The sequence below is a fragment of the Onychomys torridus genome, chromosome 10, assembly GCF_903995425.1.
Source record: "Onychomys torridus chromosome 10, mOncTor1.1, whole genome shotgun sequence".
Classification (NCBI taxonomy): Eukaryota; Metazoa; Chordata; class Mammalia; order Rodentia; family Cricetidae; genus Onychomys; species Onychomys torridus.
The window spans coordinates 28,325,518-28,342,005 of NC_050452.1; the positions used below are offsets into that span (position 1 = coordinate 28,325,518).

At 49.8% G+C, this 16,488-nt stretch overlaps 1 protein-coding gene across 2 annotated transcripts in view; it reads right to left on the reverse strand.

Annotated features, from left to right (window-relative positions):
• Positions 1 to 3,419: 3,419 nt before the first annotated feature.
• Positions 3,420 to 16,488, reverse strand: part of Zfyve28 (zinc finger FYVE-type containing 28) — a 105,193-nt gene continuing 92,124 nt past the window's right edge. For both annotated transcript variants that reach the window (XM_036200455.1, XM_036200457.1), the window contains exons 9-13: positions 8,554 to 8,705; positions 7,697 to 7,813; positions 6,103 to 6,207; positions 5,149 to 5,252; positions 3,420 to 4,693 (exon numbers count right to left, since the gene is read on the reverse strand). In XM_036200455.1, coding sequence (XP_036056348.1) covers positions 4,562 to 4,693; positions 5,149 to 5,252; positions 6,103 to 6,207; positions 7,697 to 7,813; positions 8,554 to 8,705 — 610 coding nt within the window. In that variant the 3' untranslated portion in view covers positions 3,420 to 4,561. The remainder of the gene's footprint in view (positions 4,694 to 5,148; positions 5,253 to 6,102; positions 6,208 to 7,696; positions 7,814 to 8,553; positions 8,706 to 16,488) is intronic.

Below are 16,488 nucleotides of genomic sequence, written 5' to 3' on the forward strand. Positions count from 1 at the left end.
AAAAGACGTCCATGAATGAGGGATGTGGGTGAATGCACTCACTCACTGCCATGGGGTCTCCACAATAGGGAGAGCCAGAATCACTGGCAGCTGAATCACCTGGGCTTTGGCTAATAGGCACAGGGAGGGCCCATCCTGGCCCTGCCTCTGCTCCTGGACTCATATGATGAGGGGTCCTCCTTCTTGAAGGTCATACATGAACCATAGGGGCTCTGCTGTGTTCTCTGTGTCCTGGGGGGTGGGAGTCAGCACTGCTCCCCAACAAGGCTTCCTCGTAAGCCTAGGAGGAAGCATGGATTTCTATGCTTTGGGGCTAGAAAGGGCACAAATAGGGTCCCTATGACCTCCTCCAGCTCCTTCTGTGACTGCTGTCAGCACTGGGCTCACAGAGGCCACCGAACCTCTCAATCCTGCATGCTGCTAGCCCCACCCCAATCTTATCTGTGAAAGGCACCCAGCACTTCCAGGACATGTCTCCCCTGCTGTCATTGCTGTGCCAGCTTGGGACTCCCCCAGCCCCTCCACCCATCTGCAGGATCTTGAAAACCGGGACATAGCCACTGGGTCTGTCTGCGCTGGGATTTTGTCTGGACTTGGGGTGCTAGTCACAGTGGGGTGACCCCCCCAACCCAAAAGCCAAGTATTGCTAAAGAGGCATGGAGTGCCCCCTGGTGGCAATTAAAGGCTGCAGCCAGAATTCTGGCTGGGTCAAGGACACACTGAAGGGAGAGGGGAACCAGGCTTCAAACCCATGCTTCCCTTGGCTGCAAAAGCTATCCTTACCACAGGACACCAAAAGCCCTTCAGAGTCCCATGCCATGCCATACACCCCAGGGTCACTATATGTCTGGCTTATGGCTACCTTTTCTCCACTCAGGCCAGGACTCAGCTGAGTATGCAGTGGAGACGCCATGCTGCCTCCCAGCCAGGGCGATCCTGGGGTCCTCAGGGGAGGCAGATAGGGACTGAGGAAAAGTTAGCTGTACAAATGAGACACAGACAAGAAGGATAAGCATCTAGGGGGCCTCTGAAATCTCATGTGTGCAGGTGGGTCCCATAACCACTTCCGTGGGCACTGAGTAGACCCTCTGGAGATGACAAATTGGGACTCTTATAGTGACTTAAATGAGAAGTGTCCCCTATAGGCTCAGATATCTGAACACTTGGTCCCCAGATGGTGGCATTGTTTAGGGAGGTTTAAGAGGTGTAGCCTTGCTGTACAAAGTATGTTACTGGGGTGGGCTTTGGGTGTTTATAGTCTTGACTCATGTCCAATTCCCTCTGTCTGCTTCATGCTATGGTAACGGATGTAAGCTCCCAGAATTCTGTTTCTGACACCAGCAGGTTGCTGCCATGCTTCCATATCATGATGGACTTGTATTCCTCTGGAATCCTGGAGCCCAGATAAACTGTCTTCTGTAAGGTGCCTTGGTCATGATGTTTTATCACAGCTAACAGAAAAGTAGCTAATGCATCAGACATAGAGCTAGAAGTATCTCTTTCTGCCCTCTGCCAATGCCACCTCCCAAGATCAGGCATAGAAATCCCTACTTTTGACCCTTCAGCTTGCTAGCTTGTCCCAGGTAGAGCTCTAGGCAGTCTAGACCCTGAGCAGCTGAGGGCCCCTGCATGTCACTGCAGTCTGGGGTAGAGGTGTTGGAAGAATGCTGAGGATCCCTTCCCAGGACCGTGCATAGCCAGAGAATAATGAGAACCATGCTGCCAGCTGCCAAGCATGGTTAGGTGGTCATGAGCTGGCACAACTCCCAAATTCCAAGGATGACTCCCAGCACAACTAGCTTGGACCTGTCTTCAACTTCTTCGCTTCACTGGACACTTCTGCAGCAGCCTCTTGATGGATTCTCCTTGAGGCACACAGCTCAGCTGCTGTCTGATCCTAATGAGCTTTCATTTCCCGATCCATGATAGGGGATCCTGCCCTCTTGAAGCACTGCCATGGGGATTATCATGGACATATAAAATTCTTCAACAACAAAGATGGCGATAGCGGGAAAACTAAGGTTCAGGAAGGATGATATGAGGAGGTCCTGAGGATCTCCAAGAATGTCCCGTGCCTCCACTCCCTCAGGAGTTCCCAAACACAAGCCCCAACCATGGATAAGGCTTCTAGAGCCTTCTTGAAGCTTCCTGGCTCTGCTCTTGGTGTAGAGACAGTTCCACAGAAGGGTGGAGTGACCAGATATCTTAAATTTATCCTGGGAGGCCTGAAATTCCTTCATCATGGGTGAATGGGACAGTCTATTATCCTCATTGAAGGGTACCTGTGGTCCTAGGCCATAAACAGGGCAGTCCATGGAGCAACTCCCTTTACCCAACTTATAAAGGTAGGTCAAGGCTGTCTCATAAGGCCTGTCATGAGCAGATCATATGGGGAAGCAAGCAGATCACATGGGGAAGCAAGCTCACTTATGCATGCGTGTGCGCGCACGCGCGCGCGCGCACACACACACACACACATACATTCAGGCCCCTCTAGAGGGCAGATGCTCTGTTCTGACCTTTCTTCCCTCTGACATAGTAGGACACCGTGTTTCAGGGGTTGAAAACAAATGCTCGTGATGTGCATTTATTTATACTGTAGTGTGCACAAAGGAACACACTCCTGTAGCGTGCACAAAGGAACACACTACAGTGTAGCTCCGTGTGGGCTTCTGCAGGTCCTGGCTTCCTGGTTAGTAGCCGCAGAGAGCCTTCTTCAACAGCTTGGAATGCCACTGTGGTCCAGCCAGTGACACAGACACTGGGACGCAGGTGGGTGAGGCGAGGGTCAGTTCTCTGCATTCTGTCCAGGTGGGCAGAAAGATAGGGTCCAACCCTGGGTAGTATGAGTCACCAGCCTCCCTGAGCTCCCCTTCCTCCTGCTCCCTAGGCTCTGCTCCACTTGAAAACACATTCTCACCGGAAAGCAGGTGTGAGAGCAGCCGCTGTCTCTCACAGTCCCGCTTCCCCACCTACTGTCATCCATCTTCCAAACACTGGCCACTTAAAAAGACCCAAGCACTCGGGCCCCAACAGCAGACAAAGGCCCTGTCACCATGGCAATCCCGGCCTGGACCCGCTTCTTGCATTCTTCCCAGAATAGCCAATGAGGCAGTCCCCAGACTGCTGGTTAGTACAGATCTAAAACTAACACCGTCAAGGTGGAGAGGCCAAAGGCATGTGCCCTGACCCTTCCCCTAGCATAGGCCAAAGGTCTTAGCTGCAGGATGTGCAATAGCTGGGGAGCCAGGCACCCTTCCAAGATGCAGGGGAAGGGTGGCCAGCCCCTCCTGAACGATGACAGGAGGACAGGTCCTGACATCCAATTGTCCCCAAGGCACAGATGCCCCAGTCTTCCAGAAGAAAATTGCATCAGCGCCAACACCATCACCTCCCCAACAGAGACAAGGACTCGGTGTTCATAGAAGACGCCAGAGCGTATGCAATCCTTAAATAGATTTATGGAAATGGTTTCGAATTACAGCATTTAGAAAATAAAAATAATCTCAATACATAATATTCCCTCTGTTATATACTCTCCCCCCAACTCCCGCACAGAAGCCATTTTTGTGCATGTGTATTCCACTGCTGAACTGCGATTGGATTTCATCCTATAAAAGAAGCAGTAGGTGTGTCATCTCTCTAAAAATAAAACTGTAATCATCATTGCAACGTGAAGCCTGAGATTGAAGCCTGAGGAGGTGACTGTGCGTCTCAGCCTGTCCAGGCCGCGCTGAGGTCTGAGGAAGTGGGTTAGAGTCCCGGTGGGTATGGAGGAAGAAGGGAATGTTAGCCAAGTGGCGGCTGCCTGATGAGTCCAGTCCCAAACACCTGAGAGCACAGCCTAGGTACCAGCGGACGGTCAGCCCCTGCTCCGCCAGCAAATGGTAATGGTATAGATGCCAAGAGCATGCCTGCTGCCCCAGGAGACCACTGTGTCTGCTTCCTACATTCCCCCTTCAAAACAGAAACGAGATGTGTGTTGTTGAGCAGGGTCCTGAGGCAGGTGATGAGCACTAGGGAATGAGGTGGGTGTAAACAGCAGGGAGTCCTGCTATGATGTTGGGGCCTAGAGCCTCCTGGCTTCCGCTTCCAGATTCTCAGCTACAGAAGAGAACATACAGAATCGGCCCTCTCCTGCCCGGTATGCACAGCTGGAGCACAGCGCCATTAGATGGGCAAGAGAAGAGAGTCCAACCCTGCCTGGTTTGGTACCCTGACCTGGAAGCAGCAACTGGGCATCCCTGGGTCCCTCCTCTGAATAAAGCTGGCCTCTCATTGGCCCCATGCCAGGACTGGTGTCTCCATAGGTGGAGAGGCCAGGAGGAGTAGACAGAGGCTCTGGACATTCTGGAAACCCCAGGCAGGTCAGCAGCAGCAGCAGCAGCAGCAGCAGCAGCTTGATGAGATGCGATGAGGCCCTCCCGCAGCACAGCCTGGACAGGGCACACGGCAGGTACGGCACCTCCTTCCTGGAGACCCTGGCTAGGACTCAAGGCAGGCATAGTGCCTCTGGCCTGGAGTCTCCAGTCCGCTCAGCTGGGACATGCCAGGCACAGCATCACATGCCTGTCTTGTCACTGTAGAAAGGTGTAACATGGAACATGTAGCAGTGTGTGCATACACGGACTGGCTTTACCTGTCCGTAGCGCGGGAGCGGTGCTGAGTGTGAGGAGCAGCGGGAACAGAAGATCTGGAAGCCAAGGGATAGAAGGCAGTGAGCAGACAGGGTCTTTGTCAGCTCCTTTACACAGCCCTCCCACCAAACCAGACAAAACCATGGTGGGTGGGAGTCAGCCTGACCCAAACCCTGCACACTATGGAGCTGGAGCTTTCTGGAAACTTTGGGCAGGGCTGGCCCAGTAGGTCAGGCTTCTTAAAAGTAACTAGGCCCTTCACCATAACCACTGCAGACTCCCTCTCAACCCCCATTCCCACCCCTTCCTTGTCCTCACCTTGGAGGGGCCAGGACTGAGCCTAGATACTACCTAGGAATGGCCTAGTCCATGGAGCCAGAATTGTACCTAGAACCTGAATGGGCCCCTGCACAAGGACTACAGAAACCTGACTTCTAAACCCTGATGCTGTGCTTGGGGACAGTCCCCACACAACCCCAAAGATGCATAGGGCTAGTGGGGCCTCACCCACCTTCCCACAGCTGCGGCAGTGGTGCTTCCTGCGGATGACGGTAAAGGGAGCTTTACAGGAGGTGCAGAAGCCACAGGCCTCATCTGGCACCCACTCAGGAGGGTCTGTCACAACAAGAGCAACAGGGCATCAGACATGTAGAGTGGTGGGCTGAGGGTAGGGGAAGGGTAGAGGCCTGGCTGGTGGAGAGACACCTCCTATCCCGCTCCTCTGGTCCTGCTCTGCCAGTCACTGCCTGTGACTAGTTACAATGTCAGTGAACAGAGTCACAACCCAGTTGCAGGCCCCAGGCCAGGCCATCTGGACTCAGGATGTACAGGATGATCATGCCCTAACTAAGACCTTCATCTCTGGTCATTCTGTTTAGCCATCTGGCTAGACGCTAATGCAGACCTCCCTGACCCAGGCACCCCTTTAACATTATAGGAGTATACTTTTCCACAAGCCTTGGGCCCCCTCCTATAGATGCACTGCCGTATTCCCAAACAGCTCGGGATTCCTCTCCCCTGACATCCAAGCTGCCTACCTTCCAGCCCACTCTGGGCAGACTCCATGTGACCATATTAGTCTGCAGCCCCTGTCCTTACCACAAGGAAGGCTTCTGCACCTTCCCAAAGCCCCCACTAATGTCCCAGAGTGTCCTGAGGTTGCTATGTGAGACTCCTTCAGTGCAGGTGAAGTGCTGGAAGATTGGGTATTGCAGCCACAGTCAATCCTTGCTTCTCATTCCTGAGCGTGTACCTACCAAGCTGAGCTGCTAAACAACAGGCCTAAGGTTGCATAGCAGTAAAGGGGCTGAATATACCTAGTACTAAGGAGGAGGTACAGAGTGGGAGGCCACCTCCCATGGGAAGCTGTATCCCCAAATGGCCTGATGTCTGGATAACATGTACAGAATAGATCCTTGTGCTCAGTAAACAGCATACCAGGTCCACACCAGAGCTTCCCACGTACCTTCAAAGTCCCCATCTCGAGTCTTGGCTGCCAGTTCTGAGGATGACACAGTCTCCTGGCATAATGCACAGTCCTCCAAGGCCGCGCTCCGTAGAGTCTGGGTTACTGGAAGAGAGAAGGAAGCCCGTGGGGTTGGTAGGCAATGGAGTAGATGCAATTGATTGTCCTTAGAGAACACTTGGGTGTGTTATTCTAATCTTAGATGGTCTTACTATAAAAAAAACCCAGATCCATATATCAGGGTGAAAGCTGAAAGAGCAGAGAAGCAGAGTAGCCAGCCACTAGTTCTTACCTCTACAAAATCCTCAGCCTAACAAGAGTGAGTCTCTGTTTCTTCATGCCTTTCTCTGCCCAGACATCACTTCCTGGATTAAAGGCATGTGTGCTTCCCAGTACTGGGATTAAAGGTGTGTGCTACCACTGCCTGGCTCTGTTTCCAGTGTGGCCTTGAACTCACAGAGATCCAGACAGATCTCTGCCTCCTGAATGATAGGATTAAGCATGTGTGCCACCACTGTCTGGCCTCTATGTCTAATCTAGTGGCTGATTCTATCCTCTGATCCCTAAGCAAGTTTATTAGGGTACACAATACATGACTACATGGGTGCCTCTAACTTTCCAGCTCCCACAAGCACCCCAACCATCTCTCAGCACACAGAACAAGTCACCTTAGCAGGAAGGATGCCAACCCTGGCAAAGTTCTTCCTATAAAAGGGCCCATTTTTTGTACAGTGGCTTTGTATAGGGACACTCAGTGGCTCCTTTCCATAAACCCTGGGCCCTTACACTGACTGGTAAGATTTCCTGGCCTAGGATTGATCCCCAAGGCAGAAGTTTAAAGGCATGGCATCTGAGAACCCTGTCCAGAGTGTGGCCAAGGTGCCTTTCTTACCACCAACTTGACTCATGATTTCCAGAAGGTAGCCCTGCCTGGACTGCCACTCACAATTTGGCCAGGTGGAAGAGCTGGTTGATGCAGAAGTTCCTCCTCACCAACAAGGACACGCCCTGCTGGGCCAGACTTCTAGGACCAGCTTGGCTCTCCCATATACCCAGATAGCTCATGGGCAGAAGCTCTTGTGCAGAGATGTAGCTCTCCCCAAACAGGTAGGTACCTTAGACTAGCACCAGGGGTGTCTAGCCCCATTTCCTAGCAGGGACTCTACTGGGACAAAGGGCAAACTCCCTTCCTTGCCAAATATCTATTTACCTGTTGTGTGCATAAGGTATGCGTGTACATGAAAGTGTATACATGTATGCACCTATGTGTAAATGTGAGATCACATATGTGTGCCTTCAATGAGCTGAATATGTATAAATCTGAGGCAGTTGGGAGTGGATATTGCCTGAAAAGTTGGATAGCCTGGTACAGCCTATGTAAGAACCAGAGCCAGGGACCCACCTGCAAAGTGGCATGGGGAGCCACTTCTCCAGGCTATACACTCATCTCCCCAAGTCGACAACCTGGCACATTTGGTCGGGCAGATCCTGGGGTATGTGGTTGCCTTGGAGGTGTGATTTTCTGCATACTCCCTTCTTGGGGACAGTGGGGACAGTGGTCGGCAAGAGTCTCAGAGCCTGCAGCAGCACTCACCCTTCTTCAGCTTCTCCTTGTCGTCTGTTTCTGGCTTGGTGGCCATGACCTCAAACAGTGTTTTGAGAATACTTCTCAGGTCGCTGGCATAGTTCGTCTGCAGCTGGTCAGCGACACCTGATAGAGAAGCCCATGGGAGAAGAGACAGGAAGACAGAAGGCTGGGTTGAGCCAACCACATTGGGAGACCACACTGCCATGTACTAGATAGGACACAGCCAGAGCTCATGGATCAGCAAGTCCAACCCTTTAAGAGAGGATTCCCTTGACATAAGTGTAAACTCAGGCATCAGGAGGGGATAGGGAGGAATGAGTGCTTCCTGCCCAATCCCATCATTGCTGCTCTCATGGATATATAACTTATCCAGGCTCACAGGCACCACAACTAAACTGTGGTAGTTGCTCATCAAGAGGTACCCACAGAGGCCCCGATAACACTGTGTCTATGGTAGCACCTGTTGCCACCATAGAAACAAGGGAATCCAAATATGTCTACACTCTCCCGGTACCCCACACTACACTGCCCCGAGTAACTTTGACCACAGGGTCACAGAACAGGCTCTGTATAGCCATGAATCCCAGGGTAAATCCCACCCTGAGGTGGTGTCCAGGGCCTGGCTGTTTTGGTCACTTGAGCCCATCACTCCCAGCCACCTCAGAGGAAAGTTCTACCCCACCTTCACTTACAGAGCTCCTTCTTTCCTGTAGGACAGATCTAGTCCTACCCACAGGTTTGCTCTGCAGACCACACTGCCCTCCACTTTAGCCAGGGCAAGCTGGGTCAGCCCCACTGTTCTTTCTCTCCCAAGGTACATCCTGCCTGTCCCCACACTCATGCCCTAGGTCCCGATCTCGCACCTGAAATGCAGACAAACAGACGGTGGATCAGGTCATGGCTGCCATGGAACCTGGACCGGATCTTCTCTCTGGTGGCCATGGGGGTGAGAGGCACGGCTGCAGGGGCCACCTCCAGCTTGGTGTTGTCTAAGGAGCAGGAACCAGCTGTGGAGCTGATGCAGAGAAGAGAGGCAGGGCAGGTGAGTAGGGGCCACAGCTAGGGACCTCTCTTAGTTAGGGTTTCTATTAAGACCATGACCAAAAGCAACTTGGAGAGGCAAGAGTTTATTTAAGATTACAACTCTCAGATCTCTCCTCACAGAAGGAAGTCAGGACAGGAACTCAAGGCTGGAACCTAGAGGCAAGAAATGAATCAGAGGGCATGGAAGAAGGCTGTTTGCTTTCCATGGCTTGTTCAGCCTGCTTTCTTATATAATCCAGGACTACCTGTTCAGGGCCGGCACTACTCATAGTGTGCTAGGCCCTCCCACATCAGTTACTAATTAATGAAATGCCCCCACAGACTTGCCTAAAGGCCAATCTTACAGGATGCATTTTCTCAATTAAGATTTCATCTTCCCAAATGCCTAGGTTTTTTGTGTCAAGTTGACAAAAACCAACCAGCACAGGGCCTCTGGAGTCAGAGGTAATAGGGTCAGGGCAAGTCTGTCCTCAAGCTCCCCTCCAAAGGAGCTGAATTACCTGGATATGCTATTTCCTATCATGTAAATGCCAATCAACATGTCCACTTTTGAAAAACAACGACTGGACAGACTGATCCAGTACGGCCTTGTTCTAGCCTTTGGTTATTCTAGTTACTCCCCTGCACTAACCCTTCCAAGTGGGCTGATGTGGCATTTACTTTAACTTAAGCTACTCCATCTTGCATCCTCAATTAACATAATCTCCCAACTTCTTCCTATGGAAGACACCATGTGTGAGAACAGAACACAGCCCCCCAAAATGTGTGCACACCTGACCCCTTGAATCTGTAACTGGGACCTTATTTGAAAAGGATTTTTACAGATACACTTAAGTCTTAAGTGAAGGGTTAAGACTGGCATTGAGACTATCCTTGATCATTCAGTAGGTCCTAAATTCAAACACAAGTGCCCTTGTAAGACACAAAAGTGGAGGCCCGGGACTCAAGGTGAAGAGGAGACCCCATGTCCAGAGTCTGATATTGCAGGGATGCAGCCAAAAGCCAAGGGACACCTGGAGCTCCCTGGAGTTGGAAGAGGCAGGAGAGAGAACAGCCCTGCCAGATTTTAGACTTCTGGCCTGGAGACTATAAGAGGATACATTTTTGACAATTTAGGCCACAATTGTAGCACTTTACTATAGCAGCCACAGGACATGCAAATATTCTCCCCCTCCTAACACCAGTTCCTCCCCTCCCCAGTGGCTAGTTTTATTAGATTTGTTCTTTAGGAGTTCATTCTGACTGTGCATAGGGGATTCACAGCCAAATCTCTGAAAAGTTAGGACTCTAGCTGGCCAAACCCAAACCAATCAGAAGCTGGGGGAGACTCAGGGCTAAAGAATTTGCCATGCCTGGTTTTGATCTTTACCATTAGTAAAGCTGAACTGCTAAGCACAAAGCAAGGGCTCCTAAGCTTAGAGCAGAGTGGCAGAAGCCACCAGAACAACAGTGGTTACAGAGCTGAGGAGGCTAATGGGTTTGGGAGAGCAGCCTGGGTAGAAATGATGGAAAACAAAGCAGCAGAGATCAGAAGAGACAGAGAACGCAGAGAGGAGGCAAGAAAGGGCAGGCCATGAGCTGAGGCCAAAGAAAGAGAGAAAGGGGCTAGAAGATGGCTCAGCACTTAGGAGCAATGGCTGCTCTTCCAGAGGACCAGAATTCGCTTCCCAGAACCCACACGGTACCTCACAATTGTCTGTAACTCCAGTTCCATGGGATCTGACTCCCTCTTCTGGTCTCCACAGGCACCAGGCATGCATGTAGTGCACAAATATACACGTAGGCAAAACACTTACACACACTAAACAAACACACGAAAAGGCAGAGAAGGCTGGTAAGAACTAGAGAACAGAAATTGCGGGCCTTGGTTGCCGGGAGTTTCAGAAAGCTGCCAAACTGTAAGTGCCAAGAGTCTGTCATGCTAGGCTGTGATACTACTCACTGTAGCCCTCAGCACACCAGCACCCAAGGACCATTTGGCAGTTCTAACACTAGCGGGCACAGCTGCCTACTGCTCCTCACTGCTGCTAAGAAGTGGGGCCACTGGTGGTTTAAGCCCACAGCACTAGATCTCCAATTAGAGTGTCTAGGACCCCAAGCCTGCAGCATCTACAGCTCTACCCTTGGAATAATGAGTCCTGTTGGAGCTGTTAGCCGTTGGGTCCACCATCCTAGTCCCTAGACCTCTGGCATTCAAGGGCTCAGGACTGCCAGCAGTGGGAGAGCTTCTCCTTGTCTGCTGCAGATTCTCCCCAGTTAGAGTAAAGAACCCCAGTCAGTTGACTGACAGCGACTCATGACCTAGACTGTCTCCTGGTGGAAACTGATTTGTTGATGTGTTTTCTATGCCAAAGTCTTGCCTCAAATGCTTGTGGGTACTGGACTCTTTGGTGTATTTAAAGGAAAGCCAGCCCAACAGGAGTAGAAAATGGTATTTTGTCTTTTGGAATGCAAACTACTACAACCACTTTGGGAAAGTATTTTGGTACCATCAAAATAACATTGTATAATCCCCTCAATTCTACAGCTCAGTGGACCATTACCAATGATGCCCTGAATCCTCTGTACATCTGCTGACACAACTGAATCTTTGTGACAGCACTCCATATTCCAGGAGAAAACTGGGCAGGAGCCCAAACCTCCATGATGGGATGCAGAGTCAACTGCAATCTGACCACCCACTGCCATGGCTACCAAGGCAGGGGTGGATCAGCCCAACACAGCCCACTATAGGCATGGTTTGACTTAATACTGTATCAGCCCCTGGACATGCAGTGGGAAAACACACAGGGCTGTGTTCATGGATACAACCTGGGTACAGATACATTTGGGAGCACAAAGGTAAGATGCCATGAACACTCAACACTCACACAGGAAGGAGTGGCTGAGCCTGGGAGAAGTCCTGCACCCCCTCCCCCGGTTCCTTCGTTACTGGATGGGACACTCACAAATGTTGTCATGCTCTAATACAGTGAATGTCTACTGGCACACAGAAAAGCCTGAAGAGCTGAGTCAGGGTTGAGCATGCTGAGCCACAGAAGCTGGTGTCCTGCTGGGATCCTTAGGATAAGCTCCAGGCCCCCACATCTGGGATGGCTCCATTTCATAGAGGTAAAGCCCCTGACTTCCATCTAGGGATGTGGGCCTTATTGACTCTGTGCTGATTATTGAGGATGAGGAGACTTCCTTTAAATATACCCTAAGTGCAGTTGATAGACTCACCAGTTAAGACCAGACTGGACTCAAATTTACAGAGCTACACCTGCCTCTGATTCCTGAAAGCTGATATTAAAGGCAGGACCACACTTGGCTCAGGTGATTTCTTTCTTTCTTTCCTTCCTTCCTTCCTTCCTTCCTTCCTTTCTTTCTTTTCTTTCTCTCTCTCTTTCTTTCTTTTCTTTTCTTTTCTTTTCTTTTCTTTCTTTCTTTTCTTTCTTTCTTTTCTTTTCTTTTCTTTTCTGAGACAGGGCCTCATGTAGACTACATTGGCCCCAAACTAGCTATTGTAGTGAGGAAGGCCTTGAACTCCTGATCCTTCTGCCTATACCTACCAAGTGCTGGGAGTTCAAGTGTGGACCATTATACCTGCCTAATTTTATTGTTTTAGACAAGGTCTAACTATGTAACCCAGGTTGACCTCATGATCCTTTTGCCTTAGCCTCCTAAGTGCTAGCTAGGATTAAAGCCACATACCACCACGCCCAGCTCACTCAAAACTGAAAATAGAGACTCAGGCATATGTTTGTACAGAGATGTGATGAGCATCATTATTCACATGCCCAGAGGTGAAAACAACCCAAGAGTCTATGAAAGAGGATGAGTGTATAAACTGGGCAGTGAAATACTATCCAGCCTTCAAAACGAAAGAGATTCTGACACATACTGCAATGTAGATGAACCTTGAAGCACGCTAAGTGAAAGAAACCAGACTCAAAAGACAAATCTGACAAGACTTCATTATATGAGGTCTCCAGAGCTGGTTAATGCAAAGAGACAGAAAAATAGAGTGAGTAGATGCTGAGGGCTGGCTCAGGCAAACAGACAGAATTCAGCTTAGAAGAGAAAGACGTGCTGGAGAGGGAGGGCAATGGCGGCTGACTGAGGCTGCAAGGGTGGCTTTACAACACAGCTGAAATCATAGTTCAAGTGATAAATTCGATGTACGTTTATCAAAATTTTATTAAATGAAAGTAAAACAAAACAAAAACAACCAGGGCAAAGGAGAAGGAGGAAAAGGCGTTGAGGACAATAGGCATGGCGTGAACCCACTGGAAATGCTATTAAGTAAAATGGCCTTCAGGATGGCTCAGCAGATCAAAGCACTCACGGCTAAGCCTGAGGACCTGGGGTTAGTCCTTGGGCCCCACACTGAGGAGGGAGAGAACTGCCTCCTGCAAACTGTCCTCTGATTTCCACAAATACACTGTGGTTTACATGCCATGGCTCTGCCCTCCAAACACAAAATAATAATTACACCTAAAAAAAAAAACAAACAAACAAAAAAAAAAAAAACAAAAAAAAAACCCACTAGAGTATCATACAAACATAGATTGGAGATTTGGAAATAACAAGTATTTCTTTTCTGCTCAGAAAAATAAATGAAGTAGTCATGGTGGTACAATCCTAACTTTGGGGAGGAAGCAGGAGAAAGGTAAGTTTGTGACTAGTCTGAACTATATAGTAAGACCCAGTCTCAAACAAACAAGTAAGTAAGTAAGTAAATAGAAATTCTATACCAAGAAGAGAAGGAAGTGGCAGCCAGCAGCAGATGGCACCCTTGGGCCTACTCATGGTGATGACACCAAGAGGCTTAAAGAGAGAGGTGGGTGGATGGGCCAGGGCTCTGTGGGAGCCAGACCAAACATGTTGCTGAAGATTTGTCCCCTGAGATGAAAATAACAGGCAAGTATTGCCTGCCCAGAAGTTAGATATGAAGGACTTGCTGACCACACTATGGCCCTGGGCCTGGTCAGTCCCACTATCCTGGACATCTCAGTCTCCAAGAGTAAAGCTCCAGAGAGCTGAAATGGCCACAGCATGTCTAGCTCTGCCTTCTTCAGGAGTCATAGAGTTAGGCAGTGTGCTGGATAGTTTTGTCAACCCAACACAAGTTAAAGTCATTTGAGAGAAAGAAATCTCAATTAAGAAAATATCTCCTTAAATTTGGGCTGTAGGCAAGCCTGTAGGGCATTTACTTAATTAGTGATTGATGGGGGAGGACTCAGCTCATTGTAGATAATGCTATCCCTGGGCTGGTAGTCCTGGGTTCTATAACAAAGCAGGCTGAGCTAGCCATGGGGAGCAAGCCAGTAAGCAGCACCCCTCCATGACCTGCCTCCAGGTTCCTGCCCTGCTTGAGTTCCTGCCCTCAATGCTTTTGATGATGAACCATTATATGGAAATAAAGCTTGTCCTTCCCAAGTTGTTTTTGGTCATGGTGTTTCATTACAGCAATGATGACCCTAAACTAGGATAGGCAGGGCAGGACACCCTTCTAGGAACAGGCTCTAGAAACATCTACCAAAGTCACATCTGCTTTGTAGACAAGCAGTGAACAGCAGCAGGTGCTCAGCATGCTGACCTTATAGTCCTGCTTGGCTTTAGCAGGGAGGTGTATACACTTTCCTGGGCTGAATGGTGTCCATTAATATCTATGATGAAGTTCTAGCCTGCAGGACCTCAGAGAGGGCCCTATTTGCACACAGCATCCTGGTGGGTGTTATGAATGCAGATGAGGTCATACTAGAGCAGGGTAGGGACCTGATCCAACAGGACTGGTGTCCTCATAAAAGGAGTAAATCTGGACAGACACACAGGCAGGAACAACAGCATGGTGATGAAGGCATGGGTTGGGGGTGATATTTTCACACGTCAAAGAACTCGGGGATGCCTGGCCACCACCAGGAGCAGGAGGGTAGTCTGGAAGAGTTTTTCTCACAGCCCCTGATAGAACCAGCTGATCTTGACTTCTGGCCTTCAAGACTGAAAGATGGCCATTTCCCTCTGCAGCATCTACTGCTGTTTGTCATACTTCATTACAAAAGCCCCAAGACATTTATTCCTGGGGGAGTTTCCTATGTCTCAGGAGTGTCCCATGACTCAGATGAGCCCAGTATCCAGGCTGTACCAGGCACAGGCTGTCCCCAAACACTGCAGCTCCTAGCAAGACTCCCACAGGTCCGGGGCAGAGAAGCTTTGCATACAAAAGTCAGAAGTTCTCTCCTCTATTCAAATCCCTCATCTCCTGTCCCTTCAACCACTCTCCCCTTGCTCACTCCTCTCAGCCTTGCCCTGTGCCATCAGAGAAGCCAGGCATGATGCGTCTGGCCACAGGACTTTTCAATGTCCCCGAGCTCACCATCTTTTCCTGCATACCTCTGGAGCTTTAAGCTCCTTCCGAATCTGTTTCAGTGTCTATGTTAATTAGCTTTTATTTTTGTTTTTGTTTTCCGAGACAGGGTTTCTCTGTGTAGCTTTGGTGCCTGTCCTGGATCTTCCTCTGTAGACCAGGCTGGCCTCGAATTCACAGAGGTCTGCCTGGCTCTGCCTCCCAAGTGCTGGGGTCAAAGGTGTGCACCATCACTGCCCAGCTAGTTAGGGTTTTTATTGATGTGGAGAGACACCATGACCACAGCAACTCTTTCTTTCTTTTTTTTTTTTCTTTTTTTCTTTTTTTCTTTTTTTTTTTTTCAGAGCTGAGGACCAAACCCAGGGCCTTGTGCTTGCTAGGCAAGCACTCTACCACTGAGCTAAATCCCCAACCCCGGAACTCTTATAAAGAAAACATTTCATTGAAGTGGCTCGCTTACAGTTTCAGAGTTTAAGTCTGTTACCATCATGACGGGGAACACGGTGACATGCAGGCAGATGTGGTGTGGGCTACATCTTGACAAAGGCAGCAGGAAGTTGACTGCCGGTCACACTGAGGGAATCTTGAGCAAAACCTCAAAGCACTCACCCACAGTGACACACTTCCTCCAACAATGCCACACCTACTCCACAAGGCCACAGCTCCTGATAGTGCCACTCCTTTTGGGGGCCATTTTCTTTCAAACCACCACATTGTCCTATGGGGGAAACCATCCCTGGTCTGGCCACAGACAGACTCCAGGACATAAATCTCTTCCTGCGCCAACTCTGACTGATTACTGTTTATGCACATTTAGTGAGCACATAAACCTTTAATGGTCTTTCTTCTTGCTCTGGACCTACTCCAAAGGATCCCCAATACATGCACTAACCTCCAGGTCTGTGGAACAGACAAAGGAGTCCTTACACAAGCAGGCTCTCCTCTCTGAGACGATAAGCACTTTGCAGTGACCAGAGGCTATTCGGATTAAGAAAGCAGAGTAGCCTGCAGGGTTTGCAGCAGCCTCCAGCCTCTGGCCAGGAACTCTTCCTGATGTCTTCTCTGATGGCATTGTGAAAACATATCCAATGGAGGCTCCTCTGGGGAGGAGTGGGAGAGCAGAATGGTCAGAAGCCCAAGATTCGGATGCCATGGTGAATGCCATATGTTCCCAAAGTGTGACACACTCACATTACACCCCAGAAGGCTATGAGCTTGTTGGGGAAAAGATGCTTTTTAGATTCTTCAGTGGTAGGCTCTCAAAATGAGGCCAGCCTTGATCAAAGTGTCATGAGGAACAGAAATGATTTCCCACAAGCCATGAAGTGCCAGGACCCCTAGGAACTGGAGGAGGCAGGAAGGCTCGGAACCTTCAGCTGGAGCGCACTGTGACAGACCTCTAGCC